General features: G+C 43.6%; 1 protein-coding gene and 1 pseudogene across 1 annotated transcript in view; one reads left to right on the top strand and one right to left on the bottom strand.

The window, feature by feature from the left end:
• Positions 1 to 21,225, top strand: part of LOC144753027 (uncharacterized) — a 78,471-nt gene that overhangs the window by 32,479 nt on the left and 24,767 nt on the right. The window contains exons 4-6 of the mRNA XM_078640830.1: positions 781 to 945; positions 5,180 to 5,383; positions 17,562 to 17,688. Of these exons, the coding sequence (XP_078496956.1) occupies positions 781 to 945; positions 5,180 to 5,383; positions 17,562 to 17,688 (496 nt within the window). The remainder of the gene's footprint in view (positions 1 to 780; positions 946 to 5,179; positions 5,384 to 17,561; positions 17,689 to 21,225) is intronic.
• Positions 15,461 to 15,973, bottom strand: LOC144753026 (large ribosomal subunit protein P1 pseudogene; annotated as a pseudogene).

Raw genomic sequence — 21,225 nt, 5'->3', positions numbered from 1 at the left:
AAACTGTTGTATACTCCGAATGAAGAATGTGAGCTCATTCAGCTGTTGTGAACACTGAAGAATCAAACTGATGTCTTTCAGCTGTTGTGCTCTGGAATGAAGAATCATCATGAGGGCTCCCAACTATAGCGTGTGCAGAATGAAGACATGAATTGAGGTGTTCCACGTGTTGTGTGTTGTGAAGGAAAAATCATAGTGAGTTTCCCAGCTGTTGTGTACTGTTAATGAAGAAACAAATTGAGGTCTTGCAGCTGTTGTATGTACAAAATGAAGAAACAATGTGAGGTCTCCAGCTGTTGAGTGTTATGGTTATGTATTTAAAATGATATTGAGATCTCCCAGCTGTTGTGTTGTCAGTGAAGAATGAACTTGAAGTTCCCTGCTGTTGTCTACTCTGCTTGAAGTATTCAATTGAGGTCTTGCAGCTGTTGTGTGTACAGAATGAAGAAACAATGTGAGGTCTCCAGCTGTTGAGTGTTATGGTTATGTATTTAAAATGATATTGATATCTCCCAGCTGTGTGTTGTCAGTGAAGAATGGACTTGAGGTTCCCTGCTGTTGTCTACTCTGCATGAAGTAATCAATTGAGGTCTTGCAAGCGTTGTGTGTGCAGAATAAAGAATCAAGATGAGGTCTCCACCTATTGTGTGTTATGAAAATCATATTGAGGTCTACCAGCTATTGTGTGTTGTGAGTGAAGAATCGAATTGAGGTCTTCCAGATGTTGTTTTTTAATTAGAAAGTAGATCAGTGGAAGAGTAATCAAGAATTTTGTTTCAGATATGCTGAAAGGAGCTACATTTTGCTGCCACCTCTGCAAGTCACCATATATTGTTAATCCAGGGCGTAGAGGGAATTGCGTCAAAACATCCAATTCCCAACCCTCTCCACGTCGCAGAAGGGACCCGACCACCGGCCAAGTGCTCCTCTTGTGCAATGCTTGTGGTAAGAGTTGACATTGTTGTGCCTTTCCTTTACTATAGCTATGCATTTCTAAATAATTATCTTTCGTGGTGTATACATTTAAATTGGTGATTTTCTGTCCATCCCTTTATCCCACTCTCCATCCCTCATATTTAGTGCTTCTTTCCTTGCTTCCCTCCTTTCTCTCTTCTTCCTTTTTCCCTTACCTCTTCATCTTCCATGCAGCCTACCTTTCCTTCCATCTTGATTCCACTTCCTCTTTATAACTTCCATCCTTGTGTAAATAAAAAGCAGACACATGGGATAGCTCATAGAAATCTAACATGTTTTATGTAAAATTGGCAACAAGCATGACAATGAGCTAAATGCATAGTGCTATATCAACGGACTAGAGCTTCGCCTCCTGGTCAGTTGTTGCATGTTATGCTAAAATCCATACATTTAGGTGCTACATTTATCAATGCAGACTAATGGGGGAAAGAACATCTGTGAGATAAAACCTACAGATTGCCACTAATGAGTGGGTCCTGGGCCCTTCTTGTGGCACGAATGTGAGACGGCCTTTAAAACTAGATTCAGCATTCTCAAGTAAAATTGCTGACTCCCCTAATTTGTGCTTCTTGCCAGGTTCAGAACGAGGCCATGATTACAATTTGGCTAAAATATGCCATGTACCCCATGGAAGAACAAAATGGAAGTGCATTTAAAATACATGCAAATGTGAAATAATGCTATGTCTCCAGTGTGCTTTAATGTCAATTGTTAATTCAAACAGAATGGCAAATGAAATTCTACCTTCTCACCTCCTTACTCTTTTTCACTTGAATTATTCCCTACTTCATCCCTTATGTACTCTTGTGTACTTTACCTTACCCTTCTTTGCATCCTCCTTTCTTTACTTTTCTTTGTAAAATCCTTTCTCGAGCCATCCTTCTCTACTCTTACTTCCTTTCATCCTTCATTGCCTTCCTCTTTCCGGACTCTTCCTTTCTTAAATCCTTTCAGTCTTCCATCATTCCTTAATGTTACGTACTTAAATCCTCGTGTACTTTCATAATTTTTTATATTTTCTTACTAAATTCTTCCTTACATCATATTTCCTTACTGTTCCTTCCAGTCTTCCTTGTCTTTCCTTTCATTCTTTTTACTTCCATCATTCCTTACACTTCCTCATTGAAATCTTCAGTGCTTCCATTATTCCATACTTTTAAAATCTTCAGTGCTTCCATTATTCCTTCTTTTTGTTGATGAGAACCTTTCTTCCTTTCATCCGTCTAATTTTTTCTTCCCTAAATCTTCCTTATTTCCATCTTTTGTACTTAAATCGTTCCTTATACCATACTTCCATACTCTTCCTTTCTTCTATTCTTCATTACTTCCATCTTTCCTAATTATTTCTTTTTTCCACCCTTCATTGCTTCCATTTTCACGTACTAGTTGGTACTTTAATACTCCCTTATTTTCATCTTCCCGTACTCCATTTTTACTAAAATCCTTCCATACAGAATTACTGTAGCAAAACTATTGCTACTTGGTGTGGATAATTATTCCAGCTGTAATCCTACCAGTAGCAGATTTACTACCTCTGGTAGAAATGGCATATGTTACGCTACCCCCGCCTCAAAATCATACAGCATATTTTACAGCACACCGTCTCTAAATTAGACATTTACTTAACAGTGCTGACTCTGGTATAAAAGTTGATTGGTGTTTGTTTTACGTCAACCAGTTATCGATAAAAATTTCTACTTTGGTACTCCATAGTCAAATCTCAGGTCTCAGGAACCTTTTACGAACACATTTTATTCTCCTTAGCTCTGTATTGGCATCCCTATTGGAATCCCTCAGGAATCAATTGCCATTTCACAACAGTGGAGACTGGTTCGGCCACTGAACAGGGGTCAAAGTCTTGAAGTGAATGAGTCAGGTGCTCCAACCACGAACAGAAAGTAAGCAGAGGTGTAAGAGCCTACATTCTGTTGTTTTCAGATCTTGCTCTTCTCCTAGACCATAAACCACTAATAGAATGTTAATGTGGGACCAAAGGGTGAGACAAGGCGTCTCATGGTGATAGAGGCCATATCATTCCTAGCACCACATGGTGTTTTGGTGTCTCAACATCCTGGGCTTCGATCATCCTGCGATCATGTGCTATATCAGTCCAAACTCACCTCTTTAGCTCTGATAAGTGAACTGAAAGTACAATACAAAGTGGTCACAGTGGTAACCAACTTAACGAAACACACAGTTTGATAGTTCAAAACGTTATATGTTCATTTCACCTGAATGTGAGTTTATTTGCACAGTCTCCATTTGGTAATCAAAGACCGCAAAGTTGTCAAAACATTTTAAAATGGTGCTCGGAAGGGGAGGATAGAGTGCTCGGAAGGAATTATGTGCTAGTGAGGGTAATGGGAAAGGAAAGGCAATGTGCAACAAACAGTAGCTGCATCAGACAACGCTGACACCTATCCAGCCTAGTAATGGCAATTTAATCACAGCAAACATAACAAAAAAATAGAAGAAAAAATGAAGAAGCTGTCGACGTTTCGACCCCTGATTGTTGTAAAGGTAATTAAATCCTTATTCTGGGGTCTTCATCAGGACTCAAGATAGTGAGGTGGTTGAGGGAGAAAAATCACCTAAGGATAGCAGCGTGAACAATCAGGCTGCAAAATGAAAGAAGGTGGGCTCTAGGGCTCTTGGAAATGAATCTATGGAAATGATGGGCTCCTATATCACATCATAAACCGATATGTGGGTAAAGACTCCACACCAGATAAAGCTTGAATAAATACTTCCACTTGGAAATCCAAGTTGGTGTCAATAAGGTATAAACCAAGTAGGTCACAATTTGCTTCTATTTGTGTTGGATCGAATTAATCTGACCCATCTGCTTGACTCTCAGCAAGTTAACTGGAAGAGCAGATAGTTTGAACGTTTGGCTCAGTGATAACGAATATATGACCTCAGTGGTGCCTGTGGAAATTTGATTCACAAATGTCATTTTTAAAAGCCTATGTGACACCTTGGTTGAAGTTTGTTTCCTGGGGGATTGTGGGTGATTAAGTTAGCATAATATAGTCTATGCCACGCATCAAAGGAAGAAATACAGAAGCCTCAGGGTCAACAAAATCAAGTAGGCAGACTCTGTCTAGGCCTTAAGCGCAATATCACGTAACTCAAGCCCTACACTACTCTACTGGCTCCTGCTGGATCAGAGGATCACATTCAAGTGCTTGTGCACATCTATAGGTTTACAGTAGCATTAGTCCTGAATACCTACTAAAGATCTTACACCCTTGGCCATAATTGAGGATAGGAGAAGATTAACCTGATATATCAATACACTTTCAATTTAAATAAACATTGGAGGTAAAATGTGTAGCTCAGAATTCACAGCACTGAAACAGCTTCAGCCCACAACTAAAAATCAAATCCAGACTTCAAAAGATAAGAGCAGTGGCATACCACAAAAGGATGGAGTCCTCTTGGAAGCGTTTCTGAGATAGACCCTAATATTTCACTGTTCACCTCACATATATATATATGGGAATGTGTCTGGAGCGGGTCTCCCTGAGAGGTAGAGGCATCGTGTTGGAGTGCAGAGTCTTTATCGGTGGCAGCTGGCACATATCAAGGGTAGCAGGGCGGAGGGCAAAAACGTATCTACTCGCTGGTTCCTCGCCACGTCTCTCCTCCGTAGTCCCTCACTCCGTTCTGGAACAGGAAGCACACCCAGGCTCCCCATAGCCAATCACAACGTTGCAATGCAAAGTGCATATGAATGTTTGGCTGGCCCGAGATGGCCGTCCAAACATTCATGCGCACTTACAAAGTGTGCTCACCACACCCTCTGCTCCTGTCGTCAGAGCAGCCCTGCCTTGCAAAGCTGCAGCAGCAGGAACAAATAAAATGATAATGACCCTTACAGCAACAGCAGTTTGGTTCTTTTAGGGCTTTATTCTCCCTCTATCTGTGCGTCTCTCAAAGCTTCCTCTCCAGACCACACAACAGCACTCTGCTACATCGTTCACTCGCAGCATTCCAGACATCAGTTCGGATATACAGGGAATGCAAACTCACAAGATATTACTCACCTCTTCATTACAGAGAGTATATGGGCCTTCTTTGAATGTCACATTTTAAGCTGTTCCTATTGGTTGACCACAGTTGACACATTACATCAGTCTCCCTTTAAAGAACCTTGGTCGATGTACATCTGTCTTTGGGACGTGTGTTTTTTCTCCTGTAGGTCTCTCATTTGGCAAGACCGTCAAAGCAAAGGGCACCGTCCACGATGCATTGCCTGATGAGCGGAAGGAGCACGATGCGCAGCTGCAGAGCTTTGCATTGGCCATGGTTCAGCTGCTTGGGGATCAGGATGCTGCCAACCTTTGCTGCCCTTCATATCACAAGAAGCCCTGCCTGTGCCTTCAGACCTATCTCAAATCTCCAGGTGGGCAACAAGCTATATACTTGTAAATAAAATTGCTTATATTGTTTAACCGCTTCCGTGCGTCAGATGGCCCCCGGCCATCTGACGTCACGGTGGGCATGTGCGGGGGATAGCCGTGGGCCGTCCGGACTGCGCACGCCTGGAATTCTCCAGCACCGCGGGGGAATGCCGGTCGCAGCGAAGCAGCTAAAAGAAACAAGCATTTACAATGCAATGGTCTCGGCATTGTTAAAGTTCGAGCCATTGGCTTTGCTCATGACATTATTTTTATTTATGTTTTAGTTTTGAAAACATAAGTAAATGACATTGTCATTTACAATGCCAATAGCTTAATAGCTCGCAAATGCGACACCTATTGCATTTGCACCCACACAGACCCACCCACACAAAGCCACCCACACACAGCCACCCACACACACCTACAGAGCCGCCCACAGAGCCATTCACATACAGCCACCCACACACACAGAGCCACCCACACAGAGCCACCTACACAGACAGAGCCACCCATGCACACAGACAGAGCCACCCACGCGCACACAGACAGACAGAGCCGCCCACGCGCACACAGACAGAGCCACCCACGCGCACACAGACAGACAGAGCCACCCACATGCACACAGACAGACAGAGCCACCCACACGCACACAGACAGACAGAGCCACCCACGCGCACACAGACAGAGCCACCCACGCGCACACAGACAGAGCCACCCACGCGCACACAGACAGAGCCACCCACGCGCACACAGACAGACAGAGCCACCCACACGCACACAGAGCCACCCACGCGCACACAGACAGAGCCACACACGCGCACACAGACAGACAGAGCCACGCACAGACAGAGCCACACACACACGCACACAGACAGACAGAGCCACACACACGCCTGCCCAAGTTATGTGATCAGTTGTTACTATTACTGCATCCAGATATCAGAGTACTTGTTTGTGATTGAATATCAGTATCATCATGAGATACTAAACACAGTTTTGAGTCGGAAATGGAAAGTAGCACCAAAAGATTCTAGAATAACACACACACAAAGTGGAGACCACATCGACCTCAAGTCCTAACTTTCACCACAATAACATATGCATTCAAAATCTTCATCCATTTAAAATGTCGTGCCAATCCACTTAGAAAAGATAGCTTCACAGTGAGGATGAGACTCAACGCTGCCCCGCCATACAACGCCCTAGGTCCGCCTGTTTGATTAGTTCGTACTTGTCTCATTTCTTTACCAAAATCACTCTTATACATTTTAGGGGCAATGAGCCTCCGATGCTGTGCTGATATTACTAACAGGTGTTTGAGAGGCAGACAGAAATGGGACGCTAACCTCTCCTCTCAACAGCTGGGTTTCCGTTTCTGAAAACCTTAAAGAGAGAGGTATATTGCTAACACATTTCTACTTGCCTTGAGCCTGGCACTAAAATCTGTGTGGAGTTCCCAAATAAACACAAATTCAGATAAACCACATTTAAGTGTTTCCCAAAAATTCAGTAAAATCGATTCTTGGAGCATGACCTTGCCTGTTTTCAGGCACTCACACTTTGGAACACTCTACCAGCAGCATTTCTGCAGCACATGCTTGCAGTAATAAAACAGTTAACCATCACACCAGCTTCCCAAATTCCAGAGTATTGGCTTCGCCAGTGTTGCTTGTTTTTTGCTGTTGTTGTTTTAAAGGGCACCGACTTTGGTGTTATTTTCTACCGCCCGAGGAAACAGGGCAGGTTAACTCTAAAGAGGAGAGAAAGGCTGAAGGTGTCAATCATCGGATCGCCGAGCACACCATTTTAAGATACAATATTCAGGCTACAAAGGGTAGCCCCTGGCTGCAGCCTAGAAAACTGCACACAAGGGCCCCTCAGATGTGTGCACGAGATAGGAATTCAATCACAGAGACAAAGAAGAGGCACTACAATCTTCAGGCTACAAAGTGCAGCCCCAGAAAACTGCACATAAGGTATCCCTTCAGATGTGTGCACGAGATAGGAATTCAATCAATTGACAAAGACGAGGCGCTTTTCAATGAGCTCAGAAATCGGGGTCTTAAGTAAATACATAACAAAGCCAGAGCTCAGCTCCCAGGGAGGGCGGAGTCTGTGACGAACCCCATTAATACACACGGGTCTGGATCTTTAACTGTCCGCTTCTGGAAAAGGCCAGCATCTCCCCTCTGAAGCAGAGGCTGCCAGAGCTGTGTAATACCCCAGTAAATACTACACCTGCACGCGCTCAGATGCTGCAGTAACAAAGGTAACCTCGCGAAAGCCAGTGCACTATTCTAGCGGGTGGCCAAAGGACCATAGCACCAGTCTGCCTAATGTCCACTACTGCAAGTCTGGCAATGGCCAAACTGGTAATGGCATGTTTGACTGTCCCTTCACTGCCAAACAAGATTGCTGAAAAAGACGATATGTGTCTGGCTGACGTGTACTTTGTGATACTAGTACAGACACTGAAGGGGCGCGTGCACGTATGCATGAGACAAGCATCGGACGTAAACAAACGTGACATATGTAATGACAGGCACATTGCTGCATCACCTGCACTGACGGGGATGGGTGTGGGGGGGGGTGCAAGAGCTTTACAATGGTGCGTCCGCGAAGGCTTTGCTGACAAAGACCCCATTCACCTAACTCAAGCGGCATCTGCTGTGACACCCTGCATGCAGTGACATGCATAGCTGCACGTGACCGCTGTCAGTGTCGTAAGTGATGCAACCTATGAAAACGTCGGAAGCAAGGCTGCACCGTAAGTTACTGGAACCCGTTTAGGCGCTACACCTTACGCTATGTGCAGCCTCCGACCCTTCCTGTCCGTGTCTCGCTCCCGGCACAGCCATAATCTTGGGCTTGAGACTGGTTGCTTTCATGCCTTCTCCTGTGAACACCTCTAGTCCCAAGGAGGCTGAAGGTGGGAGGGCGGGTGAGAGAAGAGGCAGCCAGCTTGTTCGTGAACAGCGCCGCGCGCCCCTCTGCAGACTCCCCCTGCATTCCAGAGAGGCGCGCGACGCGATCCTGTCTGCCCTGCGATGCTGTGGAGACAAGACCTGGCCGCGCGCACAACGTTATCCTATGGGGAAACGCTGCGCGCGGCCAGCTCTTGTCTCACTTCGGCGTCTTAGACTGCTGAGACGCCGACAATAGTTCTCTGGCGAGAACGCGCTTTCAGCGCGTTATAACCGAGACCTAAAAACTAGTCTGCTATGTGGACTCCCAAAAGAAGTTGCAAGTACAAGAAGCCTTGACAAAGACAATTTGTTTGCAAATATATTCAAAGCTCATTAAAACTTTTAAAGTAACAAAAAGTAAGAAGCATTGTCGAAACCAACAAGTCTCACTATTGAGACCTGTTGGCTTTTCTAAAGATTTATTGGGATGCTTCCAGCTGTAATATGGCTGCCGGCCTTATTTTTGTAGTCCTGGGCGACACACTTGCATGCGCCTTCAAAATGATGAAGGCACTTTTTTCCATTTTATTTAGCAATCTAAGTTGGATCGGTAAATTAAAAAGTAGAAGTAGATAAACTTTTTTTCAGTTTTTGTTTTAGGATCAGGTGTGGGGGAATGGCACGGAGCGCTCAGGTGAGGGGAAGCAAAATGGAGGGCACTGATGGGTAAGAAAGCAATATGGTGGCGGGAAAAAGCACTGTGGAGGTCAGGACCGGAAGCAACACAGAGGGCCTGGATGGGCAAGGAAACAATAATGGTGGGTGAAACAACACAGGGGGACATTAGAGAAGAAGCAACACAGAGGGTGTGGGTTGGGTAAGCAGTTCGGGGGCAAAGCAGTACAGGTGCGAGAGGAACATGGAGCATGGTGGGGTAGAAAAGCACACGGGCTACATAGAGGGAAGTGGAACCTCAGAGGCGAGAAAGCTACATGGGCGAGAAGGAAACTAGTGTGAGCTCAAGAAAGAGCGGGAGGAGAAGAAGTGCACAGTGCAATACGGAGCTTGGCAGAGGGAGGAAGAGCAGTACTTGGAGACAGCCGGAAAAGACATGCACTCTTGTCCAGTGCTAAATCAGTAAGGAAAAAGAAGTGCTTCAAAAGTAATGCGTCCATGCTCCAGTGGCGGGAGAACCACAAGAAGAGGAATTAATGCCCACACAAGCTGATGAATAAAATGCGAGCAAATGAGTGACAATAAAGCCAACCAATGGTAAGCAGTCCACTGGCTCTACAACCACTATAAGCAGACAATAGATCTTTTCTCCAACAGAAGGCATGTGCTGTCTGGTAGGCGAGACCTAAAAATAGCACCATCTAAAGGTGGTGAGGATATATTTGCAAAAGAAACAAGCTTAAATGACTCATCACAAAAATAAATGTTAAAAATACATGAAATGAAAGTAGAAATTAAAGCAGAGAACAGCCCATCAGTCCTGGAACTGAAGTGAACTATTTTTTTGATGGATGTGCATGAGCAAATGCTGTCACTCACAGTGAAGAGAGCCAAAGGCTGAAGTGTGGTGAGTCATTACCCTATACTCTGTGCAGTGGTGGGCAGATGCAAAATCTGTATGAAACTTGAACAGGCCAATGTATGAAGAGGGCTGATTGAAAGTGTCCTTATGTAAGTAGACATGTATACACACTTAAACCTGTCTCTGCACATGAGCTAAAAATGAACACAACTATGGCCAACTACATACTCTGGTTCTAACATAATCCTATTTGCATAACAAAATGTATTTCAATTGGTTTACAATCTAAATTAGAAAATGTTACTTCCATTGTGTATGGTGCAAGGTAAGATCGATCGATCACCTACACACCAGATTAGATTTCTTTTTCTTTTTATTCAATGATAAGCCGGGGCGAAAAACTTAAACACTTAGGCCCTGATTACGAGATTGCAGTAAAAGGGTGGGGGTTTTAAAAGGAAAATGTAGCATAACTCTCCAGAATCTGCATGGTTTGCCTTTTTTCTAGGCCTTCCCCCCCATAACCTTTGGCAGGTTTGACCTGCCGGAATTAATCAGGGGAAAACTGTGAGAGTGTGATAAATATCACATAACTCCTATGTTTACACGGTGTTCGGCATTTAGCCCTCAACTCATAACGAGAGCAAAAATATTTAGGTTGCACAATAGCTGACCAAATCCAACTTAAGATCATAAAGTTGTGGGGCAGATTGCCTGCTCAGATCCCCACCTGGAAGCTGTATTCTGAATTACTTAATGATGCCTCACTTGTAACCACCATTAGTGAAACTGTCACACATTAATTAAATGAGAATGTGGGGTCTGCAACAGACAGGACATTAGAATGGGATGCATTTAAAGTGGTAACGCGGGGACTCTGAGTCAAGACCACATAAGTTCACGCTGACAAACTGAATCTGAGCAATGTATTTCGGAGGCAGAAACTCTATCTGGAAATGATCCAGAAGCACTACAGCATCTCCATAGAATTGAGAAAGAAACATACTGATCTAGTAGACAGACTGGAGAAAATGTTGTTTCAGGTCTGAAACTGGACTTAGGTTTGCCTATTCCCTGTTAGACACATGACATAGGCAGAACATTGGGCAGTTCCAACTTCCAGATTGGAAAGGAAGTTTGATAGTTTCACGTACCTGGGAGTGAACATTTATTACCAAGATACAGATCTTATAAAAGGTAATCTGGGTAAATTATTTGCCGTGACGTGGCAGTCCATCATGTTTTGGATCACATCACCTCTTTCACCAATTGGAAGGATTGCCATAGCCAAAATGCGGCCACTTGTCAACGGACCTGAGAAGCCCTGTGTGGCTCGAGCACTTACTTCCTACTTTAGCAGGACCCTGCCAGCCGTCTCCCCCCGCCGCTGCAGCCCCTGACATCGCGCTGCGGCAGCCGGGCGGGGGAGACTACAATCCCCAGCCTGCTTTGCGGCAGGAAGCCGCGGGATACCACTTCCGCGCCAGGAGGCGCTACAAAGTCCCCCAGCAGTCCCAGGGGAGCGGGCGGCCACTTGTCAACGGACCTGAGAAGCCCTGTGTGGCTCGAGCACTTACTTTCTACTTTAGCGGGACCCTGCCAGCCGTCTCCCCCCGCCGCTGCAGCCCCTGACATCGCGCTGCGGCAGCCGGGCGGGGGAGACTACAATCCCCAGCCTGCTTTGCGGCAGGAAGCCGCGGGATACCACTTCCGCGCCAGGAGGCGCTACAAAGTCCCCCAGCAGTCCCGCGTCGCGGGAGCGCCGGGCTAGCCCGGGCAAAGGGCGGGCCCTCTGTGGCCCTCAGAGGCACGAGGAGGACGGGACGGGCCACGTTTCCTGGCCCTATAGCAATAGAAGGTACAGTTATATATACCATGTACATGACTATTCGCGGACATTCCTGGCTTTTTTTTTAATATAGTCACTATTCTGATTAATCTGCATTATCAGTGACACATAAGGGGGCATACTAAACTCCCATATCACAGCCAGAGAATGGAACATCTTTTCCAGAGTTATGCATCACCCACCAATATCTGTGAAATTGATATTGATGACCGTTCCCAATTGCTATCCCCGTCACACACCCCGGCTAGTTTGCCAATCTTGTCCTACTGGGAGGAATTAAATGCTCTGTGTGGGACTAAGTTCATCCCAATAACATCCCCCCCCGTAAAAGGCCTTACTACTAACGCTCCCTCTGACAGAACTTGTGAACCTCCCCTACCACCCAATGAGGATAACATTCAGGCCACTGTGCTGTTGCCGGCCCAAAGTATGAAAAGGAAACATGACGGGACAAATGATTGCGAACTCCAACCTAAAAATCAAAAACTTTGTATCGATCCCCCAACGCCTGCCAAAAACTCCATCATATCCAGGGGGGTCGCCGAACGCTTGGATGATTCTCTATTGCAATTACTGCCTCAGCTTGAACAATTGTTAAATTCTGTAATGGCACCCCTGCTAGAACGAATTACTTCTTTAGGGGATAGGCTGACAAGTATAGAGATGGCTATTAAGACTAACTCTTCATCTGTTATAAATATGGCAATACCCAATTGTACCACTTCACCTACTGTACCTGAAGGCCCTATGCTGACGGACATTACAAAAACTGTTTCCGTTGAAAGACAACTTCCCAGCATGCTACCCCTAATTGATACTAGAACTGCCCATAAACCTTTGTACAACTCAAAAATAAATGTCCGGACTACTAAACAGCCTCCTAAGTGCCAACCACCACTGGTCACTAAAATTGTCCCCAAACCCTTATTAACAAACTACTCCGCTGCTAGAGCAGAGCCAAACAGAGCAGCACGTATAGACCTGCCTCCGGAAGCCGCCCCCTTTGTGCTAGTTCTCTCTGGAGTACCAGCTCCTTCACGCAGGAAACCCGAGAGATACCAGGACCTATTACACAAGGTCACCTTCTGGCTAGATAAAAATAGACCCCTGCTACCCAATAAGGATGGAGGTATCCTGAGTGCCAGAAGGGTGGGCTGGTTAGGGTCTCTACCTAAGGACATTCCCGGGGACCTAATCCTTGTTAAATTTAGGAATAGGAACATTGTCCCCTATTTACGATCCTGCCAGCCCCACGAAGGTGATGGCCCCATCTCCATTTGGGATTTGTATGATTTTTATCCGTGTACCTCATACTGCTCCCCTCCAAGACCCACAGTATAAACACTGTAATGCTTGAGTAATGAAGTTTACTCTTCAAACTAGTAAGCAATGCGGACTTTATGTGGTATATTCCTTAATGAGGAATAGGCTCCTATAGGTTGGGCACATGATTCTGATAACTTGCACGAAGAGCCAGTAGCTGAGTGACAATCTTACTAACATATATTTTCTGGGTAGCATTCTTGAATTGACACTTATTAATTGTATTAACATGTACATAAACGTCTTTCACTGTCATTTATTTGTTTTTAAACAAGACTCTTGAAAATTTTAACTGGTTGTATAAATTTGTATATATTAGAAAAGGGTTTTGTGTATGTATTTTATATGCTTGTCTTTTATGAAGGAAAACTTCGAAATAAAGACGTTAAAAACTGAAACTGCTATCTTGCCCAGATTGCTGAACTTCTTTGTAGCACTACCTATAAAGTTAACTAAGGGGTTCTTGGAGAGGTTTCACAGTGCACCGCCCAATCTAGTAAGGGGAACAGGCAGGAAAAGGGTCCCACTCCATAAAACACAAAAACCACCTACACGAGGGTGGCCGTGGTGCATAGAGAAATGAATTATACTGTGCAGTAGCTCAGTTGCAATGGCCCAATATAGAGAGGAACATTGTCTTACAGGGTCTACAGGGACTCAACCCATAGACTGTTCGATGAGCGCATCAGTTGCTTCAACCAAACTGAATAAACTAGCAGAGGTGACCAAATAGTGTTGGCATAAATATTTGCAGTTAAGGAGGCAGCTTCCCACATATTCCTCAGATATGCCAGTACGGGAGCATCATAACATAAAGCACATGTGCCACACATGATAGGAGACTATGGGCAAAGGCTGACTTAACAACGATGGAGGATATGTTTGAAAATTGCACTCTATGAATGTGCAAGAGCCATGTATGGTATACAACAGTGTCAGTTCTGGACATACTGTGTATTTGCCAGGCTAGTAAGGGATGTATGTAGCCTAGATAAAAATTAACCACGGAAATCCGAGGTACTGCATCTTCTACTAAAACATGGGTGTGGTGGAAATCAGTTACTTTACTATGCAATGTACTGTTATTGCAATTTTCTACGTAATTGTCTGCACCCAGAACTAGGTGGGAAGATGTACTGGCCAGGCAATGTTGGATATACAATGGGTGCAGTCATTGGAATATGCAGAGAGAATGTCCATAAAACCTAGACTGAAATATATGCAGTTTTATTATCTTTACTAATCTTATCTTGTCCCAGAAAGCATAGGCTTAATATTTAGGTGTGCCTCATGGAAATGCCATAGATGTACGCAATCAGAGGTGGACGTTTACCATATGGTATGGTTATGTCCAATAATACAGTTTTGGGCACAGGCTGTGGCTGAAGCATAAGACTTGCTTATGAAGGTAATATGCCATGAACCCATGAAATGCCTTTTGGATATAATGCATAGAACACACAAAAATAAGTATGCATCCAAAGTCATAGACTTAATTTTTATTCTGACCAAAAGACGTACTGATATGGACGGAAATCTTCTAGAGCTCTGGTTATGCATACCCGGCTTGGAAATGGGAAAATGTGGAAGTGTAAATTCAAAAATTGGGTTACTGTTCCTATAGGGACACAATTAATGTCCACACAGAAAAGGAAGGGAGGAGAACAGAGGTCTAGGTTCTGATCTCACAGAAAGAGACAATCACAGATTTTGTCTCTTGTTGCCCTCACATACATCACAAAGGATGTCATGCTTCATACTTAGGCGTTGCTCCTCATCGGGTCAGCGATGCCATGCCCTACGGGTACCCCGAAGGTTCACTTTGGCGGAGATCTTTTAATTACACCGTATGATGAGTGAGGGTGTGAGATTTATCAGTGAGAAAAGGGTACGTGAAAAAGGGTGAGTGAGTGAATGACTAAAACTTGCTAGCGGATATCGTAAAGATTTTTTAATATGTTGGTTCCCCAGACAGGCTAAAAAAAAACGTAGGTTATGTGTTACTGACTGTGTAATGATGTATCCCAGTAACTATCAGGTCAACATGTTTTGCGCCCTCTTGTGGTCAAAAAAGATCCTCGGCGCTTCATCAGGATCAAAACGGGTAATTTTAAGATGTGAAAATCAAATAAATAAAGAACCCCTATATTAAAAGAAGAGTGGTCCCCCATGTGAAATCTACAGGGTGGCCTCACCTTATTATAACCGCTCTTGTTGCAACCTAGAAAAATCAGGGGAAGATAAAAAGCACATTGACAATACATAGACAGACATGAAAACATAGTTATTGTATAGTTCTCAATGGTGAGATGGTGGATGGCTTCTCATCCCAATCATTTACTCTCTTGCTAGGCAGGAGAGAGGTGCTGTGAGTGCCCAAATAGGGTGTCAAATAAGAGCGCTAAATACATTCACTCTGTGCACACACTCACTGTTGTGGGTCAGCGCTGGGTCTCCAAACGGCCTTTGTTTTTTTAACTTTATTAAAAGTCTGATTAATGTCCATTTAGTCAAAAAGACCAAAGCCCATGTCATCATCAGATTCTTCAGATTCTTCCTTCTTTTCCTCCTCTTTCTTCTTGTCCTCAGCAGGAGCAGCAGCAGTTGTTGCAGCAACTGCAGCACCAGCAGCAGGGGCACCACCACCGCCGGCTCCTACATTGCAGACCAGGCTTCCGATGTCAATGTTAGCAAGAGCCTTTGCAAAGAGACCAGGCCAGAAAGGTTCCACCGACACTCCTGCCGCCTTAATCAGGGCATTGATTTTGTCCTCCGTGACAGGCACATCGTCGTCGTGGAGGATAAGAGCAGCGTAGATACAAGACAGCTCGGATACTGAGGCCATGGCGTTAAAAGTCTGGGTCGCTCTGGGGGGCGGATGGGTGGATTAGAGGGTGCTAGTCGCCGGATTGAAGTAGGCTCCAAAACGGCCTTAGCTTCCGAAGAAGAACCGAGCACCTTGTAATCCTACAGGAAAGAGCAAACGGAGTTCACACTCATTAGATAAGTTGGTGATAAGTATAATCATAATGACAGGTTGCCATTACGGGGTAATGCACATAACCTAAACCACTACATTCCATGCATTCATACCTATTTGTAAAGTTCCGATCGCTTCATAGGCTATCGTATGTCCGCCCGCACCGAAACGGACTATAGATGGCAGAAGGGAACAGAAAAAAGAACAAATGGAATTGAAGGGGCTGTGCAGGGGGCCCTACTTTAGTGGCTGTTCGGACAGACTTGCAGGTATTTGGAAGGGACTGATGCGTGTTCCTTTGTAGTTTATTGTGTTTCGCATGGTGCGTGGACAGGAAGACCTTATATGGTGTAAGTCGCTTAGCATGAGCGACCTGAGGCGGAAGACACTCAATCAACTATTATAGTGTCTAGAATGCTGGTTTGTAAGGGGCCATAGTCCCAGTGTCCATAGTTTAGTGGATCAGAGTTCTATCCACGGGATGTCGTCATTTAGTCCCTTTTTATGAGTTTGAAGGCAATGGACCCATCGCAGTTCACGTCTTGTTAAGACTCTGGTGCTCCAAGTTGGATTGGCTTCTATTATAGTCCACTTGATGTCATCAATGCCCAATGATGAAGCATGACATCCTATGGGATGTGCGAGAGCAACAAGATACACAATCTGTGATTGTCTCTTTCTGTGAGATCAGAACCTAGTTCTCTTCTCTTCCTTTTCTGTGTGGACATTAATGTGTCCCTATAGGAACAGTAACCCACTTTTTGGATTTAGACTACTACTTGAAGCCCGGGTACTGAACCTTATCTAGCTCCTAGTCCCCCCCCCCCCCTCCTTTGATTAACAGACTAATGTGGAAGCGGACATGTTAACTAAGCTGTACAAATTGAGTACGATATAGGACCCATAGATATAGCGTTGGAGTCCAAGCCTGATACGAGACCTCATTGAACAGGGCATGTGGCTCTTGCTGGATTTCTGTTGGCCGTGCAAGCTCCCAGGAAGGATATCCCCTTGTGCACCATGTAACCCCAAGGGGCCTGATAGTTGGTGAGGAATATGTAACTGAGATCAGTTATCTGGATGCCCACTTACATTAAAGTGATATGCATTACTTAAAAATTGAACACTGTAAGCTTGTGGCTTGGGCAATCCAAATGGACATTGTTTAGAATGGTGTCACAGAGTAAACAAACAGATTGTTCTATAATAATGCTTTTAACATGACCTTGATGTCCAGATGTTTAATTTTTGTGCCTTTGGTACATTTTCTTTATTCTGGACTATTTACTATTATTACTTTCATCCACCCAGGACCCTTGGCCAATTAAAACAGCTCTATGTGGTTTGTGAGGACTCTTGGATATTCTCAGTGGTGCAATAATGACACAGTCAAAATCCCCTTGTCCAATGAGGACATCACATTGGGGGTTTTGGTTCTCAACAAATGTGAACATAGGAATAATGTGACCTTGAGTTGGCAGAAGGGTCACTAGTTTACACATCATGTGTTTTGTTTGCTGAGAATAAGTCTAATGAGGTTGATGCTTTGATTGATAATGCCACTGAATCTCTACCTGTGTTTTAGGGTTCACTGATGAGGAGTGTTCAGGCCGAGCGGTAGCACTCCTGCACCTTTTCAAGGAGGCCAGACGACTGAAAGCGCAGAAGTTCAGCTGTGAAGCTGCAGATCAGCCACCTGAGTGTGCCAAAAGGCAAGGGTTTTGGCTTACTTTATCTTCTGATGTAAGTCCTAATCTATACATTTTAGGAGCTAAAGCTCTCCTTTAACCCCATCTCCCAGGGCTCACATACTAACTCTAGGTGTAGTCTTTTTAGGTCTGGAATTAGACAATACCTTTTGATTCTTCTAAAATATACTTGCTTATCCTGCCATCTGCCGGCATTTTACATTCATTGATCTGCTGTTTTGCCATTCATAGTTTGCTTTTGCCCACCACAATTTATACAGTGCATAGGTCCATTTGAGCCATAGGCTCTTTGTACTCTGGGTGACCTCATTCTGCTTGTGCACAGAATGCATATTCGCCAAACATTAACCCCTTAAGTGCCTAGGACTGCTTTATTTATATAATATATAATACTATATTATATATTATAGTACATAATATAACATTTAATATATTATACATTATACCCTGTGAGGGCATGGCAGCTCTCCAGGTACCAGTCCCTTGCTGCCACTTGCAGAGTGGCTGCTTTCGCATTCGCATGCATTCTATTTGTTTGTAACAAAGATTTACAAAAACATTTTTAAAAAAGTTTAAAAACACAAACATGTCCAAAGATGTTTGCACACCATACAGTCATGAGTGCAGGGTTACTTCAAGATAATCAGGCTCAAAACTGGGTTTGGAAGGACAGCGAGCACAGTCAGCCTACCCCTAAGCTGCTGTTACACAATTAGGCCGCTTTACTCTGTGCGTTTAAGTTACACAACTCTCGCCGTGCACAAAACGGTTGAAAAGGACAACATCACCAAACTTAGGTACCAGGGGAGAAACGGGGAAGGCAATGAGACAGAGTCAACTTCAGGGTTGGATTGGGATCAAACATAGGCCCGGGCACCCTAAAAAACGTGGCCCACATTTGCGGTCTGTGCCTTTTCACAAAAAACTGCTTCAGTGTTTTCAGTATTATGAAAAGAAGGAGGGGGTATATTATTAAAAAAAGGATGGGGCTGTCTCTAAAAAAGGCACGTTTTCTTATCTTCATGGAAATTTAAAAAAAATTCAGGACTCTGTGTGCTTGGATTAGTTCACGATGGTGAACCATACCTGAATATAAGTGAGGCCACTTCTGCTCAGCCCCCCTGCCCAATTTGCATACATTAATGTGCCGGCCCAGCGAGAGACTGGGAATGAGATCTACACCCTGTTGGTAAAAGGGAGGTAATAGAGGCCCATCTGCCTCCGGAAAGGCCTCTCAAGCCCCTACTGGGCCACAAGTGGGATCTGAACAGCACAGACACAGCCCAAATCGGCCACCAAGCTGGGCAAAAAAGCGTCCCACAGCTGCAACTCAGATACCGGCCCATTGCCCGCGTGTCTGCCTTACCAATCCTACCCTGGTATACTCTAACATGTTTCATCTGTTTCATGGGACGGCACCACTCTGGATGTCATGATAAGATGAGATGCGCTGGAAGACAGAACGTATTAAGAACCAGCCAAACAGCAAGAACAAATGAGAAGTAAAACAAAGCTTACCGGTTTCCGCAGTGGATTTTGCTATGACAAGTCGGGAGCCACGCTGAATTACGGGCCCTTTTCCTGTACACTTCTGAACACACACACACAGAACTCTACAAGATATAGGAAAAGAGACCGCACAACTAACAATACTAGGTGGGTAAGAGATATGCATCCATTCTTATATAAACATATCAGGAGAATAAATATATCCATCTATAGAAATGTGAAATTAAAAGTGTGTTAGATATCAGGAATAACACATACATGTCTAACCTACAAATGTACTTATCCTAGACTCGCATTAATTTAAGTGCTGAAAGAGAAATGGCAGTCCGTGCATAGCTAAAGTGCAGTGGACTAAAAAGGCAGACGTTGCCATACTAAGCCCAACTAACGGACTGCTATCATAGTGGCCTGCATCCACTAGGATCAAATTTAATTTTCCCGTAAATCCATAGGTGCTCTTTCACTTACGCTTTAAATAATAGCGCTCATGGAATAACTCCTAAGACAGCATGTTATTGCACCAGCCCAACTATGTAGGGAAGCCTGTTCTTCAATTTTTAAGCGATTAGTCTTCTAGCCACCAAAGTTCTGACAAATATTAAATTGATCCTAGATTAATTGCACACTTTCTTGTGACTGTTCCTGAAATCTAATCTCAGCAAAGTCAATTCTAAGTGAGGGTGGGATACTGGAGCCTATATCAAGGAACACCTGCAACCAGAACTGTTCTAAACTGGGATAAAAGAACAACATATACTCCCAGTCCCTGTTCTTAATTCGATATCTAGGACACCTATCATCAGACTGCGGGAACACTTTGAATTCTTAACATAGTTCATTAAATATAGCATATGCAGATACGCATAGAAAAGCGGACTCTATTTTAGGATTTAATAGATTACTGCTTTATGGATTAATTGACAAATAAACTTCTACTCTTCCAAAGAGATTTTTAAAGCAGCTTTTCCCTCCATGTGTCCTGGATATCTTCCAGCCTACTAAATGTATAGTGATCACCCATTTATACATGTTACATATAACTCCACCAGTGCTAGCATTTGAGCAAACTATCAAGAAATACTGCTTCGGCCTAGTCATTAGTCATCATCTCTCTTAAGATATCAAATTGTAAATACTTTTAAAAAAAGTGTCTCTCTGAGGCTAGTCGATCTCTGGAGAGAAAGGCTTACGTTTATTTCCCTTCATAAGATGTCTTCAGCACACGTTATCCTTCACCACCCAAAGGTGTCTAAAATCCATTGAGATAAGACCAGGAAGTGGGGATTATTCCAAGCGGTATATATACATGTCAGCATTGAATCTTCCCACATTTCTGGAATGTGGGCCAGATTTGCTATAAAGATTATATAGCCTTAATTTTTTTTAATTAGGGTGCTGAAGGGTGAATAAATTAAAAATAATATCCTGGCTCTTTATCTCCCACCTTTAATATTAACCAACAATTATTAAAAGAAGCTGCTAGGCTAGTATCCAAAAGGCCACTGCAAATACATAGCAGCTGTTGCATCATAATAATTTTCAAAATCTGAGTGTGCTCACCACTTTATTCCAAAGGACGAAAAAAGTCTACATACTAACCTGAGATGTTTGCCCACTTAAATTTCATAATCGTAGGGTTTAGATGGGTCTAGTTACATTTTTTGATTGAGAGACAGGAACAGTGAATTGATAGGTATTACAACAGAATTATCAGTATTGAATGCAATATTAACATTTCATAGCATAACAATAAAAAGCTAAACATGTTTTAAAATTCTAGTTTATAGTTCGGGCCGTGTTCTTGGGTGATTTATAAAAATGCTCTCCAAAGAAATAATGAATGAAAAATTATAACATTTTAATGTCTTTTGAAAAGTATACAGCATTTTTGGCCTGTTTATGGTCTTGTGGTATTAATAATACATTCAATAGGGTTACAGTCTTTAGAGATTTGAAACAATTAACTGCAATAATACCATTTTAATATAAAGACTACAAACTGATAAGAAAAAGGGGGCTAAATAGAAAAAT

The sequence above is a fragment of the Lissotriton helveticus genome, chromosome 5_1 (genome assembly GCF_964261635.1).
Source record: "Lissotriton helveticus chromosome 5_1, aLisHel1.1, whole genome shotgun sequence".
Taxonomy (NCBI): Eukaryota; Metazoa; Chordata; class Amphibia; order Caudata; family Salamandridae; genus Lissotriton; species Lissotriton helveticus.
Note: the sequence above shows the minus strand (reverse complement) of the source record. Positions and strands in the feature narration are given on the sequence as shown.